The sequence below is a fragment of the Heloderma suspectum genome, chromosome 4, assembly GCF_057233095.1.
Source record: "Heloderma suspectum isolate Gila_16-S chromosome 4, 16-S_ref, whole genome shotgun sequence".
Classification (NCBI taxonomy): Eukaryota; Metazoa; Chordata; class Lepidosauria; order Squamata; family Helodermatidae; genus Heloderma; species Heloderma suspectum.
In genome coordinates this window covers 267,829,792-267,849,856 of record NC_139461.1, presented here as the reverse complement: position 1 = coordinate 267,849,856, position 20,065 = coordinate 267,829,792, and the positions used below count along the sequence as shown (strand labels likewise).

General features: G+C 44.3%; 1 protein-coding gene across 2 annotated transcripts in view; it reads right to left on the bottom strand.

Annotated features, from left to right (window-relative positions):
* The window catches only part of LOC146348683 (deoxynucleoside triphosphate triphosphohydrolase SAMHD1-like), a 40,229-nt gene extending 24,310 nt beyond the window's left edge, over positions 1-15,919 (bottom strand). For both annotated transcript variants that reach the window (XM_084853789.1, XM_084853790.1), the window contains exons 1-5: positions 15,653-15,919; positions 11,536-11,602; positions 8,226-8,298; positions 7,497-7,657; positions 4,788-4,903 (exon numbers count right to left, since the gene is read on the bottom strand). In XM_084853789.1, the coding sequence (XP_084709915.1) occupies positions 4,788-4,903; positions 7,497-7,657; positions 8,226-8,298; positions 11,536-11,602; positions 15,653-15,860 (625 nt within the window). In that variant the 5' untranslated portion in view covers positions 15,861-15,919. The remainder of the gene's footprint in view (positions 1-4,787; positions 4,904-7,496; positions 7,658-8,225; positions 8,299-11,535; positions 11,603-15,652) is intronic.
* Between the last annotated feature and the right edge of the window lie 4,146 nt (positions 15,920-20,065).

The following is a 20,065-nucleotide window of genomic DNA, read 5'->3' as shown; positions in this document are numbered from 1 at the left end:
ATCCAGAACAGGCTGAATGCTTACTCCCAGATCAACTCTACCTAACAGCAGTACCTCTGTTTTGTCTGGATGAAGCTACAGTTTATTAATCCACACTTAGTCCTTCACTAATCTCAGGCAGCTCATGACTTCAGCAGTCTCCTTATACCCAGATGAAAAGGAAAGAGAGGAAGTGCATTGAGTATCATCAGGAAAGCAGTGACACCATACCTGAAATCCCTAGATGTCTTAAAAGTCCCCCTCCCCACTCCTGCAGATGTCAGCTGCCCCAGCAAGCCTAAACCCTACTAGGTAGTGAACTGTCCATGACAAAAGTTGCATTAAAAACTCCCACACAACAGATCACCTTCCCCCTTGCCCAGTACAAAACACATGTCTTAATAAATCAATTGATAAGGTATATGTATAGGACCACGGTTGGTATCTACAGGGGTGTGTAGCCTATCCTGGTATGTATTAATCAGCCTCTCCTGGGCAACCAACCTCCTTCTCTGAACAATGACACAACTCCCATTTTTTGTCTAAATTACAGTGTTCATTCTCAGTTCTTCTAAGCCTCATGGGATGCAAAGCCCCTAAAAATCACAACATATGCATCTCCAACTAGTTTTTGCCATTAGTTTTGCATACCTAAGTGACAGTTACTATGGCCTCGAGGAATGTGTCTGTAAAGCTAAGAAGAACTATCAGTCTCTCTGGATTCAGGACAAGAGGTCTGGTTCAAACACATTTACAATATTTGAACTTCTTGTAATTCCAGCTGTAAGCCATGAATTTGGTATAAAACCAGAAAGCATCATGCTCCCCCTCTTGCTTCTTATATGCCTGTACGTATGTCCCATTTTCCTGAATCAGCTTCTTATTTCTGAGTTTTGCCTTGGAAATTCAAAAACGAAATTTACATAAACCACAGCCCACCCAATATTATTACCACCATAAAGCTTATGGTGGTATACATTGTCCTGTCCCCCCCAGGTTTATCCTCACAACAACCCCATGAGATAGGTTAGGATGAAAGAGAGTGACTGGTGCAAGATCACCCAGTGAGCTCATGGCTGAATGGGAATTTGAACCTGGATCTCCCAAACCTAGTCCAACACTCAAACTGCTGGAACACACTGGATCTCAATTTTATACTGTCTGGATGATGTTCACATGGAAAGCTAGTACATCAGACAAAAAGATAACCTGTTGTTGTTGTTCAGTCGTTCAGTCGTGTCCGACTCTTCGTGACCCCATGGACCATAGCACGCCAGGCCTTCCTGTCCTGCGCTCTCTCCCGGAGCGTGCTCAAGTTCATATTCATTGCATCCGTGATGCTATCTAGCCATCTCATCCTCTGCCGTCCCCTTCTCCTTTTGCCTTCAGTCTTTCCCAGCATCAGGGTCTTTTCCAGGGAGTTTTCTCTTCGCATTAGGTGGCCAAAATATTGGAGCTTCACCTTCATTATCTGTCCTTCCAAAGAGCAGTCAGGGTTGATTTCCTTTAGGATGGACTGATTTGACCTCCTTGCAGTCCAGGGGACTCGTAAGAGTCTTCTCCAGCGCCACAGTTCGAAAGCATCAATTCTTCGGCGCTCAGCCTTCCTTATAGTCCAGCTCTCACAGCCATACATTACTACTGGGAAAACCATAGCTTTGATTAGACGGACCTTTGTCGGCAAGGTGATGTCTCTGCTTCTTACTATGCTGTCTAGGTTTGCCATAGCTTTCCTCACAAGGAGCAAGCGTCTTTTAATTTCATGGCTACAGTCACCGTCTGCGGTGATCTTGGAGCCCAAGAAAGTAAAATCTGTCACTGCTTCCATTTCTTCCCCTTCTATATGCCAGGAAGTGATAGGGACAGATGCCATGATCTTAGTTTTTTTAATGTTGAGTTTCAAACCAGCTTTTGCACTCTCCTCTTTCACCCTCAACAAGAGGCTCTTGAGATCCTCTTCGCTTTCTGCCATTAGGGTGGTATCGTCTGCATATCGGAGGTTGTTGATAATTCTCCCGGCAATCTTAATTCCGATCTCTGATTCATCCAACCCGGCATTTCTCATGATGTACTCTGCATATAAGTTAAATAAGCGGGGTGACAATATGCAGCCTTGTCGTACTCCTTTCCCAATTTTGAACCAATCGGTCGTTCCATGTCTGGTTCTTACTGTTGCTTCTTGACCCTCGTACAGGTTTCTCAGGAGACAGGTAAGGTGGTCTGGTACTCCCATCACTTTAAGAATTTGCCACAGTTTGTTGTGATCCACACAATCAAAGGCTTTAGCGTAGTCAATGAAGCAGAAATAGACGTTTTTCTGGAATTCTCTTGCTTTCTCCATGATGCAGCGAATGTTGGCGATTTGATCTCTAGTTCCTCTGCCTCTTCTAAACCCAGCTTGTACTTCTGGTAGTTCTCGGTTCGCATACTGCTGAAGCCTAGCTTGTAGGATTTTGAGCATCACCTTGCTGGCATGTGAAATGAGCGCAATTGTGCGGTAGTTTGAACACTCTTTGGCGTTGCCCTTCTTTGGAATTGGAATGTAAACTGACCTTTTCCAGTCTTGTGGCCACTGTTGAGTGTTCCAGATTTGTTGGCATATTGAATGCAGCACTTTAACAGCATCATCTTTTAGGATTTTAAATAGCTCGGCTGGAATACTGTCATCTCCGCTAGCTTTGTTGTTACTAATGCTTCCTAAGGCCCACTTGACTTCACTCTCTAGAATGTCCGGCTCAAGTTCAGTGACCGCGCTATCATGGCTATCAGGGACATTCAGATCTTTCCTGTATAGTTCTTCTGTGTATTCTTGCCACCTCTTCTTAATCTCATCTGCTTCTGTTAGGTCCCTGCCTTCTTTGTCCTTTATCATGCCCGTCTTTGCACAAAACGTTCCCTTGAGATCTCCAATTTTCTTGAAGAGATCTCTAGTCTTTCCCATTCTGTTGTTTTCCTCGATTTCTTTGCATTGTTCATTTAAGAAGGCCTTCTTGTCTCTCCTTGCTATTCTCTGGAACTCTGCATTCAGTTGGGTATATCTTCCCCTTTCTCCCTTGCTTTTCGCTTCCCTTCTTTCGTGAGCTACTTGTAAAGCCTCATCAGACAGCCACTTGGCTTTCTTGCATTTCTTTTTCTTTGGGACGGATTTCGTTGCTGCCTCCTGAACAATGTTACGGACCTCCGTCCATAGTTCCTCAGGCACTCTGTCTATCAGGTCTAATCCCTGAAATCTATTCCTCACCTCCACTGTATATTCATCAGGGATATGATTTAGGTCATACCTGAAAGGTTTAGTGGCTTTCCCTACGTTCTTCAATTTAAGCCGAAATTTTGCAAGAAGCAGCTCATGATCTGAGCCACAGTCAGCTCCAGGTCTTGTTTTTACTGACTGTATGGAGCTTCTCCATCTTTGGCTGCAAAGGACATAATCAATCTGATTTCGATATTGACCATCTGGTGACGTCTATGTGTAGAGTCGCCTCTTGTGCTGTTGGAAAAGACTGTTTGCTATTATCAGCATGTTCTCTTGGCAAAACTCTATTAGCTTTTGTCCTGCTTCATTTTGTACACCAAGGCCATGCCTGCCTGTTATCCCGGTGATTTCTTGACTTCCTACTTTAGCATTCCAATCCCCTATGATGAAGAGGACATCTTTTTTTGGTGTTAGTTCTAGAAGGCGTTGTAGGTCTTCATAGAACCGATCAACCTCAGCTTCTTCGGCCTCAGTGGTTTGGGCATAGACTTGAATTACTGTGATGTTGAATGGTTTGCCTTGGATTCGTACTGAGATCATTCTATCATTTTTAAGATTGTACCCCAGTACTGCTTTTCCCACCCTTTTGTTGACTATGAGTGCTACTCCATTTCTTCTAAGGGATTCTTGACCACAATAGTAGATATGATGGTCACCTGAATTAAATTCGCCCATGCCTGTCCATTTGAGTTCGCTGACTCCCAAGATGTCGATGTTCAATCTTGCCATCTCATGTTTGACCACCTCCAGCTTACCTTGATTCATTGATCTGACATTCCAGGTTCCTAAACAATATTGTTCTTTACAGCATCGGATTTTCTTTTCACCGCCAGACACATCCACAGCTGAGTGTCCTTTCGGGTTTGGCCCAGCCGCTTCACTCTTTCTGGCGCTACTTGGAAATACCCTCTGCTCTTCCCCAGTAGCATATTGGACACCTTCCGACCTGAGGGGCTCATCTTCCGGCGTCATCTCTTTTAGCCTTGTGATACGTTCCATGGGGTTTTCTTGGCAAGAATACTGGAGTGGGTTGCCATTTCCTTCTCCAGTGGACCACATTTTGTCAGAACTCTCTGCCATGACCTGTCCGTCTTGGGTGGCCCTGCACGGCATAGCTTATGGCTTCACTGAGTTACGCAAGCCCCTTCGCCACAACAAGGCAGTGATCCATGAAGGGGAAAGATAACCTCCTGGTATGCTAATATTCTATTTGCAGGGAGTCTCTGCTCTCTCATCAGGGAGCATTCAAACATGCACCCCCCCCACCCTTCCCCTGACACCCTCAAGAGGCACAGTTTAGGAGCTTCATCTGCCATTTGTGAAACTGGCCTTTTATAGCTTTAAATAGGAATTTAGACATACACAAGCCTCATTTTCCTAACACATGTATAGCCTGTCAGGAACTACTTTTTAGTTTTAGCTTGTCTTTCCATAGTAAATTAAGTGAGAAAGTATTGGTGAATAAATTACATAGGGATATCTGTTAAAGTATTTTAGAATAGGATAGTACATTTATTTACATGGCACATACCAGTCAATTTGAAAAGCAGCTTACCCAAATCATGACAAAGACCAGCAATCTGGACACACAAAATATCCCTGTGATCAATATCCAGTTCTGGTTGTCGCTCTTGCAGTGCCTGGACCAAACGGCCTGCCAGATAGCTAACCCTGTTGTAAGAAGGCAAGAGGGTCAGTTCTCCCTTTCTTGTATGTTACGTTTATAAATAAAATACAAACTTACCAGTTCATCACTATAGTACAATTGTGAAATGCCATCAGGCTTGCTCAGATCCTGAACTGTGTAGAGGATGTCATTTAACTACCTGGCCTCCAGTTGCTAAATCCATCCATAAAAATAAATTTGAAACAAAGAACAGATTTCATTTTTTTTAAAGAAAAAACATCTCCACCAATTTGCAGCTGTACTAGATCACACACTGTTTAGAGCCAGTTCCTCTCTGGCCCAACAACAAAGAAATGAATCATTTCCCTCTCTTCCCTTTCCATCCATGCATATACAGAATACAACAGGTTATAGGTACTTCCAGGCACTGTTCTCAAGAGGGTCGCCCTATATAAAATCCACAATCCTGTAAGTGGCATTTCATATTCATAAATTAAGGGCTCAATCCTATGCATGTTTAGAGAGAGAAAAGTTCTACAAGTCACAGCATTCCCCAGCCAGCATGGCTGGCTGGGGAATGCTAGGAGTTGTAGGACTTTTTCTCTCTAAACATGCATAGCATTGCGCTCTAAGTTGCACACTATCCCAGATATAGGAAGTAAATAGGGCTAGGAAAGCCAACTTCATCGCTTTTTATCCAGGAACAACAAAGCATCCTGTGGCACAACAATAAACAATATATTATGGCATTAAGTTTCATGGACTAAAGCTTATGTCATAATGTGTTAGTCTTTAAGGTGCCACAAGACCATGGCTGCATTCGGATGTCGCTTTAAGCCATGGTGGCTTAATAAGCCACTCACAGTAGCTTATTTAGGAAATAAGCTACTGTTTTCCCCCACATGATCGGTCAAATAAGCTACTGTGAGTAGCTTATTTTGCCTGCCCTTGCCCCTCCTCCTTCTCCAGTCCTCCTACTCTGCCAGGTGGTATCCCAGATTCCCTTGCACTGCAGTTGTCATGGAAAAGTGAGCAGTGTCGGTCTTATCACAGAGGGCTGTATATGCAATACTTTGCAAAAGGGGGATCACGTGATCAAGGGAGTCTGTGCTGTACTGCCCGACTTTGCTTTTTCATGGAGAAATTGCCAGAAAAGGGGGTGAGGGCTATAACTCCTTGGCAGTTTCCTGGAATGAGGCAAAACTGCACAGGTGGGGACCCCTCATGAGAAGCCTCCAAATGCTGCAGTGGATAAGAGCGCAGTTTTGCTTTTTCATGGAAAAGTGGGCATGTTTTTCCCCTAGTCCCCCATATTCCCTATTCTGCAGTTGCCTTTGCTCCTCTTTATTGTTCCTTTGCACTTTTACACATTTCCTAATTTGCACATTTTCAGAATTGCAAAAAGGAATCTTTTCCTCTACTTTTTCTTTTACACAAATGCACATTACCACATTTTCACAGTAGCAATCAGGGAAGTCTGTGATTGTGTTACTTCGCTGCTGCGGAATCATGGGATCTGGGAAGGCTGTCATTCTCATTAGGGGAGGCTGTCATGGTGTTCCTTTGCAGCTGCAGGACTGCACAATCTGGGAAGGCTGGCCAGAAAAGGAAAAAAGGGGTGGGAGCTCTAGCTCCCTGACGTTTTGCTAGAATGGGGCAAAATAGCACAGGTGGGGTGCTTTCATGGGGAGCCTTCAGATGCTATAGTGGATAATGGTGTAATTTCACTTCATGGAAAAGTGAGCAGTTCTTTCCCTATTCCCCTATTTCCCAAGTTGTGCAGTTTCAAAGTAGTGATCAGGGAAGCCTGTCACTGTGTAACTTCACTGTAGCGGGGTAGCGCGATAGCACAATGCTGTCACTGTACTTGGGGAAAGCTGTCATTTTGTAACTGTAGCATGGTATCAGGGAAGGCTGTGCTTGTTTGGCTGCGGTTGTCCCTTGGCTGCTTGTCAGATCTTGGAAAAAGAGCTCTGCAGGCTGGAACAGGGCACCCACAACAGTTCTGAGGGCTCTTGCCAGGTGACTCTGTAGGCAATCAGGATAAGCCACGCTGAGTGCCAGACGGCACAATAACCCACGGTTGGTTAAAACACCCTTACTGCAAACAGCGGGTTATCAGAGTGGCTTATTTTGGCCAAATAAGCCATCCTGGATTTAAAAATTCCTGACAAGACAAAATTCCCATGGTGGCTTATTTAACCCATTATGGGTTATCGCAATGTCCGAACCCAGTCTATTTGTTGTATTTGCTGCAATGGAGTACATGGCCGTGCCTTTGGAAATCTTTTTATACATAATTTTTAGTGCAGAAATCAGAACATTTTCTGGAACCAGGTTCCAGAAAAATTGTTTACCCAGTTGTATTTGAGGTTGGTGAGCCTGTATCTGCTCAAAACTAAATATTAAACGTGCCAGGGTATAGGATAGCATGAAGGAGACTTCAAAGTATTTGTTAGAGATAAATCTCCTTCCATGCAAGATGTTGCAGGACTTCCTTACATCCTTATGTTACTGTGGAATTTGGTGGAGCTGCTGTTGATGTTCAGAGGCACAGCCAGACTTTCAGTGCATGGCCAAGAATACCACTTCAATAAAAACAAAGAGGAAATTTACAGAGAAGAGCATGCTCCTTACCCAAGGGAATGTTCAAAGCGGTTGTGTGATGCTCCTGGGAAAACATAGTAAGTGCCACCCAACTGTTTAATGTATCGCAGACGCTGAAACTGAGGTGTGTCAATGATTCGAACAAGGAGAGGATGCATTTCAATGTGACCATGAATTGGGTCATTAAATACCTGGAAGGAGTAAAATAAGATTTAAAGTATAACAGATGTCCTACGAGAACTAAGACAATGACCATCTTAAGAGACTTTAATTTTTCAAAAAGAAAAAGATTCCTGGGGTTTCCCCTGCTTTTTTATGCTAAAAAATCAAGATAGTCACAGGAGAACTAAAAACATATGGTAGCCAACCAATGAAGATTTTTTAAAAAGTTACTTAATAGATAAGTCAACTGGGATTATTATAGCACCCATGCAAAATATGTTGAAAACCAATAGTAGGACAGAATGGTTAATAAGCAAAGCATCCCTTGCAACAAACAAATTGTTATCCCAGTTTTCTTCCGCACCACCACTGCCCAGCAATGGCAACAATCAGTAAGGAGGGAGAAGAGCAAGGAAGGGAATTAGAGAGATATTCAAAATTATTTAGAATTTTGCATTTGAAATGTGATGGCTTTTACATTACACTAGCAGTTTTCTCGGTTTGGGTTTTTTTCTTTTCTTTTAGTGGCCAGCAGGGCCAATGAAGTGAAAGATGAGACTAAATTTGCTTTCAGTTTAATGTAAATGTTTCTCTCACCTTCATTATGTCAGCATGACTTTGTGCCAATCTGCGCAAACAATCCAGGAGACCCAATCTCACACCTAAAACTCTGGAAGTTATTAAAAATATTATCTGGTTAAACTGATAGTTCAATATTTTATTCAACAACATACACGTCATTAAAACAAAGTTAGCTGGTATTACTGGAAACATTTCTATAGCCGTTTTCCATAAGAGATCTTCAAAACTGAGAAGGGTATTTATGCACTTCCTCCTCCTCTAGCTACAATCTGTGCCAAATGTTTGCCAATGAGGGAGAAGAGGGAATGAATATACATCAGGTATAGGCAACATAGTGCCCATGGGCACCAATGCACTCCCAGACACCTTTCTTGGGTCACACCAGAGTGCTGTACCTCTCCCACTTTTTTTTTTTTAATTAACACATTTTCTTACCAGGAACAGGGATTGCTCTGAAATAGGTCTCTGTTGTGCTGAAAATTGTGGGTTCATAGGAATTGTTTAGTGTGTTGGGTCTCCAACCCCACCTCTGCCTTTTTTGGGCAGGTTACTTTTCCTTTGCCACACCTCCCATGGCAGCCATTTTATGGTGGTGCCCAGGAAAGTTTCTCCAATTGCCAAATCCGCAAACAGCCCAAACAGGTTGCCTATGCCTGATATACACCATATTAATGTTCATATCCCAATAAAAATCAGGCTTGTCCCTGTCAAAAAGGTAATCAGGTATGCCCTGAGTGTTTCATTTACCAAATCTACAAATCTTATTAAGTGTAATCCACAAATATAACGAGAACAGGTATGCTGTTATAATGGAAGAAAATATGTTCCAATTAAATATGTACCTACTAGATCTACTATGTTAAGTTACCTCCAAGATTAAATTTATTTCCTGCAGAAGCTAGAAGAACAACCATTAGCCCAGTGCAGCAACAAAACTCAATGAAGAAGACTTGTAGTACGGTCAAAACTAAATGATATACTGTGGTCTAATATTTTGAAGCCAAGAGCCTACTTCATCAGCTGTCTAAAGTGGTCTAAGAAGGTGTTGGCTACTTGTGTTTTTATATATTTTTTTATACACACACACACACACACACACACACACCCAACACAAACAATACTGGAAGTACATGATTACAAAGTGGGACTAAACCTTGGTAAATGATTGCTCCACCATGTATCTGATTCATTTTCATTCGTTTATTTTATTTCTAAGCCACCCAATAGCCAAAGCTCTCTGGGAGGTTCACAGAATTACAAAACATAATATAGAACTTTAACATACAAAACTGAAAAACAATTTAAACCAGTAAGAACTGTTACAATGAGGTACCAGGACATTAAAATCCCATCAGATGCCATCAAATGTTTGGGAGTAGAGGATAGTCTTAACCTGAGCCAAAAAGATGACAACACTGGTGCCAGGTGGACCTCATTGGGGAGATCATTCCACAGTCATGGGGTTACCACCGAGAAGGCCCTCTCCCTTGTTGCCACCCTCTGAGCTTCACTCAGAGAAGGTACTTGGAGGAGTGTCTCAGATGTTGACTGTAGTGTACAGGTGGTTTTGCCTATGAAAGCTCTTGAAACAGAAGTGAGCTGTACGTTCTGTCTTTTTTATTGTCTGGCAGTAACAGTCTCTGAGCCATAGACCAACCAACCCCCCCGCCCATATTTGAAGATTATAGAGTTCTATGATTACCTACACTTAGAATATTCTAGTAACTTATTTATTTATGGTATTTCTACACCGCCTTTATAAGCCAACCAAGGCAGTTTACAAAAAAATCAGCACAAGATAAAACAATAATCAAATACAAACACAGTAAAACATTAATATCAATCTTTAAAACAGAGTTAAAAAGAGGTGTCTTAAACCCCTTCCTGAATGCAGAGAGAGTGGGCTTTCCATGCACAACTCCAAAGGGAGTGGTTTTCAGAGTTCAGGAGCAACACAGGTGAAAGCGGGCCTCTGCAAGCAGATGTGCCTTCAAAAGGGTATCTCCTCCTGATCTTAATAACAGAGTAGATTTATACCAAGATAGGTGATTCCTCAGATAACCATGCCCTAAGCCATTTAGAGCTCTGAAGTTTAAAATCAGCACTTTGAATCAGTGCAAACAACTGATTCAAAGTGCTCAATTTTGAATGTTTTTTTCAAAACTGAAAAAACATTTTTGTTTTGGAAAACAAAGATCAGTGCAGATCTTTTAATACTGAAAGTAATCACGATGCTGTGCACCGGTTAGCAGCCTAGCTGTCATATTTTGTACTGAATGAAGCTTCTGGATACTTTTCAAGGGTAGCCCCACATAGAGCACATTGCAATAGTCTAACCGTCATGTAACCAAGGCATGGATAACTGTTGCAAGACCAGACTATCAGATTAGACCTTTGCAAGGGGCTACTATTCTACTTGACATTCAAAACCATTTTCTTGATCTCACTTTTTAAACAGCAGCAATTGTTCTACCTTCAATTGTCTGTAAACAGTGAGACTACTGAGAAGACAGTACCCATAGTTATGCTCAACACAGTGCAATTAATTGAATACAGCATGTGAAGTTAAAAAAACTGTTTTAGGGCGCAATCCTATGCAGATAGGCGGCCAGACCGCCTGTCCAATGCAGGACAGGAGAACCACGGAGGGGATTGTTCCCTCCGCACTTCTCCTGCCCTGCATTTTTGGCTAGACAGCCAATTGAGGCTGTCTAGCCACGGGAGGGCAGAGCGCGGGAGGAGGCTACCGTACGACACATTGGATGTGTCTTACATTTCCACCCTCCCTGCCCAGGAACACCCTCCGGGAATGCCCCATTTCAGCCGCTCCGTGCTCCTCTTGCAAGTGTGGAGGATGGGGCTGTTCCACTCTGCCTCCAAGGCAGTGCGGAAGTGGGGGGAGGTCGGTTCCCAGAAAACCAGATATCCTATGGCCGTCTAGACACTGACTAGCAGCTGTAGGATTGCTCCTTCCATCTTGCTAAAAGATGTCACAACTAAATGAATTCTTAGCCTTGATATAAATTATCTTGAAAACCAGCAATAATGTCTGAAGACTAAAATCACATAAGGAATACTATGTCACTCTGGCAATCAAAAGTTAACAAAAGAAAATGTATGAGATTTCTTATTAACTTTCCTTCCCAGAATACTCAGTATATGTGTACTATCAGCTAAAGATCAACATCAGGGTCACATCTGTTTTTGTTCAACAAGCATACATAGCTCAGGGTAGGTGGTAAATGCCAAAAATAAATGCTATTCAGGAATTAAAACACAACTTCTTATAACTGCTTAAATTTGATTAGATGAAAGTTTCCCTTACCGAATTCCCATTTTTTCAAGATGAGATTCAGTGAGGAAGGGCAGAGCTGAACCGGTGATTTGATTTTCTGAGGAGTTAAAAAAAAATTGTTAGCTTAATTTGCAGCTATTAAACATTTATGTTCCCGAAATTATTTATATTTCAAAATTATCTGGGCAGATTCCACGTGAAAATGACTAGAAAAATGAGAATTATGCAAGAGTACTATATTATTCTGAATTAATGTACCTGAAATGTTTTTATGGCTAAAAAATTAAAATATTAAACCAGCAAATTCCCATAGTGTAGTTTTGTTTAGTAAATCTAGCTGGGATCCAAAGAACAGTGCTACTAATTCTGTGTACCCAAAGCAGCTATGGGCTTCTGTTTTTCAAAGATCACTTTAGAATTTTTTTAAACTGTAGTTTCCAATTCTGGACAGCAAGCAAACAACGGTTAGCACTAACCATAGTTTGCCTGATATGGACATCATGGCAAACTACAGTTATTATGAAACAGGAAGTACAAGAGGGAACTTGAGAAAATGAGAGAACATGCAAGCATACAATACTTTCTCACTAGCCAAGCCATGGTTTGCCTACAACAATTGAGCCACTGTTTCTACTGCATTACATTTAGCGCATCTATTTTCATAGCCAAGAACCATACACATACGAGCCTATAACTACTGGAAGTAGTTCGCATAAAGAAAGTTGCAGCCTTAAAGACTTTTTCTTAAGCTTGACTCAAGACAGATTTGAATAATTTTTTCTAGCACTAATTGGAATTCACAGGTTCCTTGTGTAAGGTACTCAACCACTAGGTAACGCTATGGAATTTGGCTTCTCTTGATTCTATAACTAATGTGTAATCTAAAATTCACTCTTTTCCTATTATAAGAACTACCACATTTTTCTTTATTTCTGATATCTGCCTTACAAGGGACCTGTGAGCTACATGCAATGCTAGAGGAAGATATGATTAATTGCTGGCTTTTATATGCTTTGGTGCAACCTGAAGCCTTTTGCACTGGGCACAAACTAACTCTCCACAGGATAATTAGGTTTTCTGGTTCACCATCTTAATACTGTAACATCGCAGATGGGGCTTTTACCACCAAACCTGGCATACTCCGTTTATTAATATGGAAATGAAATATACCAAAATGAGATAGCAGTTTCTGCATACTCGGTACACAGGAGCATATTTATTTGTAAATTAAAAGAAAGGACAGATGGACAGCCATCTGTCAGGGATGCTCTGACTTGGATTCCTGCACTGAGCAAGGGGTCGGACTCAATGGCCTTGTAGGCCCCTTCCAACCCTACTATTCTATGATTCTAAGAAAAAACCAAAAGTGCCCCAGCAAGGACCTGTAACCTTTTGGGACCTACACAGTACTGAGAGCAACTGAGCCATGGAATGTTGGGGACATCAGTTGCGGGGGAGGGGGGGAGGAAAGGAAAATGAAAGCAGTGAAGAGAAGAAATCAACATGCTTAGGCATATAATAAAGTATCCTGGGAATGGGGACTCAGGGAATGAGCCTTGTGAGGCTGAAAAATTCCCCGTCCTGCACCTTACAGATATGTTTCAGAAGGAAGGAAGGGAGGGGAGGCTCCTTCCTGGCCAACTGTCTGGCAACCTTTAGCACAGCAGGAGAAAGTTTCAGAATAGTGTTAAAGATGGGGTCACGAAGAGTCGGACATGACTTAACGACTGAACAACTTTTCTCCTACCCCTTTAAGCATTTTCCCCCCACTTCTGCATGCCCTGAGCAGTACAAGGCCCCTGTTACAATATCGCTAGAGACTACACAGAATCACTCCTCCTAGGGCTGGGATACATTGCAACATTTTGTGATTTGCTCTTCTACCACCTTCTCCATTTTAGTCTAACATCAAACCTGAGAAAGTAGCTAGCTCTGAACTCTGAAGTTAGTTCACTGCTTCCTTATTTTAATTGGTCCTGATAAAACATATTTTTACTGCATTCCTATTTGTATTCTCTGTAATGGACTAACACAGGAGATTCTCAGGGTTGTACCAGATAAGGCAGCAAAGCTCCCCTCTCCCCCACATTCCTGAACATGATCCCCCACTCAGTTCAGCATTTCAAGGACACCAAGCTACACAGCATTTCATCACTCTCCTTCCCTTTGGATTACTACCTAGCACATCAAGAAACATTGAGTTATCTACTCCCTGTACCTCATTTCCAGATCATGCCTCTACTCTTAACTCAGATCTCCAAAGTAAGGGTACTAGTACTTGGTAAAAGTTAGTTCCAGCTGCGAACATTAGCAGGCAAGCTTCCTGAAGAACCCTTTCCCAGGTATCTTGCCTAAATTGAGACTGTGTAAATATTCTGGGCAATGACCACAACAGAACTATCTATTAACTAATTGACAGTAGCGTTCTCATAACAGGTTATCTATGAAGATAGACATACACATTCAGATTTTCCCCAAGGCATTAAAAACCAAGCAATGCAGATTTACAAGTTAATGGCTCAAATTACACCTGTAGTCTTTTCTACTTCAGTGGATCTACTCAACAGAGAAGCAGTTAACAAGTACCATCACTGTATAGAAACATTTTCAGCTGCCCAGAATTTAGCACTCTATGCTAGACAATTTACTGAAACAGCAAGGGAGACAGTTCCTGCCTGGAGTACTTGCAGTAGAAAATTCAACAGAAGAGTTCCAAAATCCATGGCCCAACAATATCTTTATTAGGACTAACTAAATAAAGACTGAAGGCAAAAGGAGAAGGGGACGGCAGAGGATGAGATGGCTAGATAGCATCACGGATGCAATGAATATGAACTTGAGCACGCTCCGGGAGAGAGCGCAGGACAGGAAGGCCTGGCGTGCTATGGTCCATGGGGTCACGAAGAGTCGGACACGACTGAACGACTGAACAACAACAACAAAATATACACAGAATTGTGGGCAAACTTTTGAGATCCCCATATCTCTTCACTAGGCAAGATGTTGGGGGGGGGGAGAAAGAGGAGGAAAGAAAAAAAAAGATGTTGAAGCAAAGCCAGTTTTAAGATGGAGTGAAGGCACAGGCTTAAAGGCATTAGGCTCTACTAGGTGTCAAACAGGTTTCACATTACACTTAGCACTGCTGGGACGAACAAACACATAATGACCAATTCCCATTTTAAAAAATATAAAGCCCAGTTGGTACTCCGGTTTGTCTCTAATGTGTGAAACACATAGGTTCCTCTGTAGGCAGTAGAAGAATCAAGCGATGCTTTCGGGAAGGTTTAGCTAAAAGCAAAGTCTTAAGGAGACAATGTTAGAAAAAGAGGAAAGCGGCTTGAGGGGCAGCCTGTGCTTTTAACGTGGGGCGGGTTTACCCAATCCGCATTTAGGGTGCAATCCCATGCATGTTTAGACAGAAAAAAGTCCTACATCTCCCAGCATCCTCCAGCCAGCAAAATGGGAGTTGTAGGGCTTTTTCTTTTTCCTTTTTCCTGTCTAAGCGTACCCCCGAAGTGGCCTTGGCCACAATCGTAGGCACATCTGCCTCGGAACAAGCCCCACTCATCACTCTTCTCAGTGAACTCGAATCAAGAGCTTTACCCCGCAATAGAAGGGGGCCGTTGTCCTCCCCCAGCAGTATCGGAGGAGACTGCAGCTACAGCATGGTTCGCGTCGACCTTGGGAGCGCCTTGCACCAAAATAGTTTCAGGCCGGATGTACAAACGAGGCACCTCGCGAGAGACAATCTGCCGGGTGGCCGGGGGGGGGGGGGGGGGCATAATTCGGATTGGCCTCTCGTTTATCTCGGGGAAAGGAAATTCAAATTCCGGGTAGTTTTTCAGACGTCTGTGATTGAGACACGGGCCGGGAAACCAACTTCAGCCTTACGTGGCTGGCTGGCTGGCAGGCAGGCAGGCAGGCAGGCAGGCAGGCAGACCTCGCGCGGTATCCTCTCTGCCCCCCCCCCCCCCCCGGGCACAGCAGGCGCGGAGAAGCCGGGCGTCGCCTCAGCATGCGCCAATTCGAGGTCCGCGGAGGTTGAAATTCCCGGCGAGTGTCGGCGCAGCGCCGCCGCCGGCGGCAAGCGAGGAGCGCCCTCTCCCTCCCGCCCGCCCGCCGGCCCCTGTGGGCTTTTCCCGCTCACCCTGGAAGCAGCCCAGCAGCGCCGGGTCCGTGAAGCCGCTGCGCCGGAGGAAATCGCACAGCTGCTTGGTGTCCCAGTGCCGCGGCTGGAGCCCGCCGAGGTCCGGAGCTTGCCACGCAGAGACGCGCTTTTCAGGCGTGCGGAAGCCGCCGGCCGGGCTGGCGGGCCGGGCCCGCTTCGGGGTGCCTTCTCCGGCACGGCTCCACATCGCCCGCGCTTCGACGAGGAGGCCGCCGCGCGATCGCGACCGCGCCCCGCCCTCGGCTCGACTGACTGGACGAGCGGCCCGGCTGGGCCGCGGCTAAGGCGCCTCCCGCCGGGAAGGGGAGTCACGTGACTCCGGCCCGCCTCTCAGCGCCGCGGTGGGCGGGCGAAGGCTTCTCTCCGCCTCAGGAAAAGCGCGGCCCGAGAGACACGCGGCGGGGCGCGGAGAGCGGGCGGCTCCGAGCCGCCGCAGCCGGCCTGATAGAAATTGGGGAGGGCCTCTCCCTCCTCCGCCCCCAGGCCTTGCGGTGGAGCCTCCTCAGGAGCTCCGCGAAAAGAAGTAAAGCCCCAGAACGAAGGACCGCATCGTGCGTTTGGTGTAAGAGCTTCTGCTGTTTGCACCATCCCCGTATCGTCCGTGAGGCACAGGCAGGCTCTGCCCGGACTAGGCTTTTCTGCCTCTTCCTCATTTACTATTAAGACGTAGCGTTCCTTTTCAAGAAGAGATGCGCCGTACCTACAAAAAAAAACCCGCATTACATGGCAAGGCCAGTATATTGCAGCCTCCTCCACCCTGGTCCCGTCCATCGGCGCTATTCTCTGCTTCTCAAACACGGAGCCCGAGAGGTGGCGGACCTAACGCAAGAGATAGGAAGAGGAAGCTGAAGAGAATAGATGCAGGGCATAGACCATCTGTCCTTTGCTTATCTCCTATCATTCTTCTTAAATGACCCGTTTCTCCTAGGAGGAGGGAGGACCAGAAAAACGAAGAAGAGAGATGAGGGGTGAGGGATGAATGGAGAAAGGAAGCCAATACCTCTGTAAGGGTCATTTCTATCTCCAGCTTTCTTGGATGGTTAGTGGGGAAGCCTTCCCCAAATTCTCCACTAGCGGAATGATCACATGGTGGAACTGCGCTCACATTTGCCAGCCTCATCTCCCGAGATGTTTGTGTTATCAACACTGCTTTGTAAATGGTCAATTTGGTTGTCACAGTCTGTACTTTTTCTTTTTTTTTTTGCATTTCCCTCTAATTGCATTGCTTACAATTCTGCCTCCTCATATATACATGCACCCACCCACACAACTTTGTGTGTATATACCTACCAACTTCATATAACATTACATGCATCTGATGAAGTGAACTCTAAACCATGAAAGCTTATGCCATAATAACTTATTTATTTATATAATTTACCCTTCATCCACAAGGGATTGCAAGGCAGTGGCATATTATAAAAAGTCAAATACAATACAGGAGAGATAAAATTACAAGATAGAAGGCAAAAAGCTATTCAACCAGCAAACCAATCAGTTTTTCAAAAATTAAAATTTAACATTGTTAGTCTTTAAGGTGCCACAAGACTACATTATTACAAAAGCAACCTGTCTGTTGAACATTTTGAAAGCTCACCTACCTACAGGTAGACAAACATTTAAAACATTGTGGCCATATATACAGGGAAGGTAGGAGCCACTTATCACCTTTCTCCATTTGTTTATCTCTGCTTATTTTCTCATTAGTGGCTAATTTTCCTTAGGAATTAACATAGGGACTAGACTTAGCTATTTGCTTTAAAAATGTTTTAGAGCTATTTGCTTTAAAAATGTTGATTACTGCAAGATGAAAAACCATTAATTCCTTTGAAGGTATAGTTGCTGCATGTTTGAGCTGACACAACAAGGAGAGTAGCATCAGATCTAGCCAACACTTCCTTTTTGTGAAAAATACTCTGCAGCATGCCAATATTTGCCAATGCAAATATAAAGAAATATGGAAATGAGGTTGTGCACTCCAAATTAAGCTTTGGGTCATCACAAACCATACACTGACACAACCAGGAGACTATCCCTGATGCGACACCCTAAGATTGTGCCCAGCCCAACACTTAAGGCCGATCTACATTGCGCCCGCCATCGCGATGAATTCAGTGTCCTGTCAGGTTAAACGCTCTCGCATTAAAACGTGATTTTTCACACTCATCCATTTTCCCCGTTGCAGTGCTTCATCAAATGCACGAGCTTGGTTCACGCTTGAGCGCTGTGCTGTTTGCCTGCTGTTGGCTGCGTGCGCTTGTCTGATCTCGGATGCTAAGCGGGGTCAGCCCCGGTCAGTAGTTGGATGGGCGACCGCCTGGGAATCAGGCTTCCTGCATTGAGCAGGGGGTTGTTGTATCCCTTCAAATGAGACTAAGTTTTACCCCCTCCTATCCCCTGCTCTGGATGTGTGTGTTTTTTTAAATTAAGGCGTTATCCTTGCAGAATCGGGGCTTCTCTACAGTGTTTTTTTTCAAATTGAGGCATGATGTTCGAAGTTGTGAAGCTGGGACGCCATTTCTGTCCCAGTGGCTGGAGCCGTCTGGCAGCTCTGCGGACTCAGAGCGGAGCTGGCCAGGATTCCGGGGGGTGGGTGGATCGCCTCCCCTCCCCCAAGGAACCAAGGTAAGGGGGGTTCCCACACCCCTGCTGTGGCCCAGTCCCATGCCCCCCCAGTCCGTGGAAACATTGTTTTCCATGGGACCAGTCCCTGGGCCCAAAAAGGTTGGGGACTGCTGCAGTAGATGATACTCTGGCGTCTAACCTTAGCTTCCATCCCCTCTGTTTCTCCACAGAAGCAGTTCTTTTTGTTCATTTCATCTGGATGGTACTGTAAGTTTCCCCTTAAATTCCAGGGGAAGTTAAAAAGGTTTCTCAATCTTTTCATAGCTGTTTGAGATAAGCAACTTGCGGAGCTCCGCAAGTCACTGCCAAGACCACATGGCTCCGACCGGATGTTCCCTTCAAAAACTATTCAGAAACTTCAGCCAGAGTTGACCGGAGCCGGTTACAGGGAGCACATGACTCTGTTGTTATAGCAGCTTCACTGGCTAACCGGCCTGTTTCTGGGCAGAATTCAAAGTGCTGGTTATGACCTATAAAGCCCTATATAGCTTGAGACCAGACTACCTGAAAGACTGCCTTCTGCATACAAGCCTGCCTTGTTTTTAAAATCTTCTGGAGAGGCCCTTCTTTTGAGACTGCAGCCTTCAGAGGTGCATTTGGTATGACACGAGAGAGGGCATTTTTGGTAGCCGCCCCTAGGCTGTGGAACTCCCTCCCAAGGAGGCTAGGTTTCCTCCCTCTCTGCTATGCATCTGCTAGGAGGCAAAGACTGTTTTATTCAAGAAGGTCCCCTTGGTCTGTAAGTGGGTCTGTTGGGTTGGATGCTGCTTGTAATTGTTATGTTTTGTATTTTAATGTTTTATTGTTTTGTTGTTGCTCAGTCGTTAAGTCGAGTCCGACTCTTTGTGACCCCATGGACCATAGCACACCAGGCCTTCCTGTCCTCCATTCTCTCCCGGAGTGTGCTCAAATTCATATTCATTGCATCGGTGATGCTATCTAGCCATCTCATCCTCTGCTGTCCCCTTCTCCTTTTGCCTTCAATCTTTCCCAGCATCAGGGTCTTTTCCAGAGAGTTTTCTCTTTGCATTAGGTGGCCAAAATGTTTGAGCTTCAGTTTCAATAATATTTCAATACCTTTCTCCCTTGCTTTTTGCTTCCCTTCTTTCCTCAGCTACTTGTCAAGCCTCATCAGACAGCCACTTGGCTTTCTTGCATTTCTTTTTCTTTGGGATGGATTGAGTTGCTGCCTCCTGAACAATGTTACAGAACTCCATCCATAGTTCCTCAGGCACTCTTGTCTATCAGGTCTAATCCCTTAAATCTATTCCTCACCTCCACTGTATATTCATAAGGGATATGATTTAGGTCATACCTGAATGGTTTAGTTGTTTTCCCTACATTCTACAATTTAAGCTGGAATTTTGCAAGAAGCAGCTCATGATTTGAGCCACAGTCAGCTCCAGGTCTTTTTTTTACGGACTGTATGGAGCTTCTCCATCTTTGACTGCAAAGGACATAATCAATCTGATTTCGATATTGACCATCTGCTGATGTCCATGTGTAGAGTCACCTCTTGTGCTTTTGGAAAAGAGTGTTTGCTATGATCAGCGTGTTCTCTTGGCAAAACTCTATTAGCCTTTGTCCTGCTTCATTTTGTACACCAAGGCCATGCTTGCCTGTTATCCCGGTGATTTCTTGACTTCCTACTTTAGCATTCCAATCCCCTATGATGAAGAGGACATCTTTTTTTGGTGTTAGTTCTAGAAGGTGTTGTAGGTCTTCATAGAACCGATCAACCTCAGCTTCTTCGGCCTCAGTGGTTTG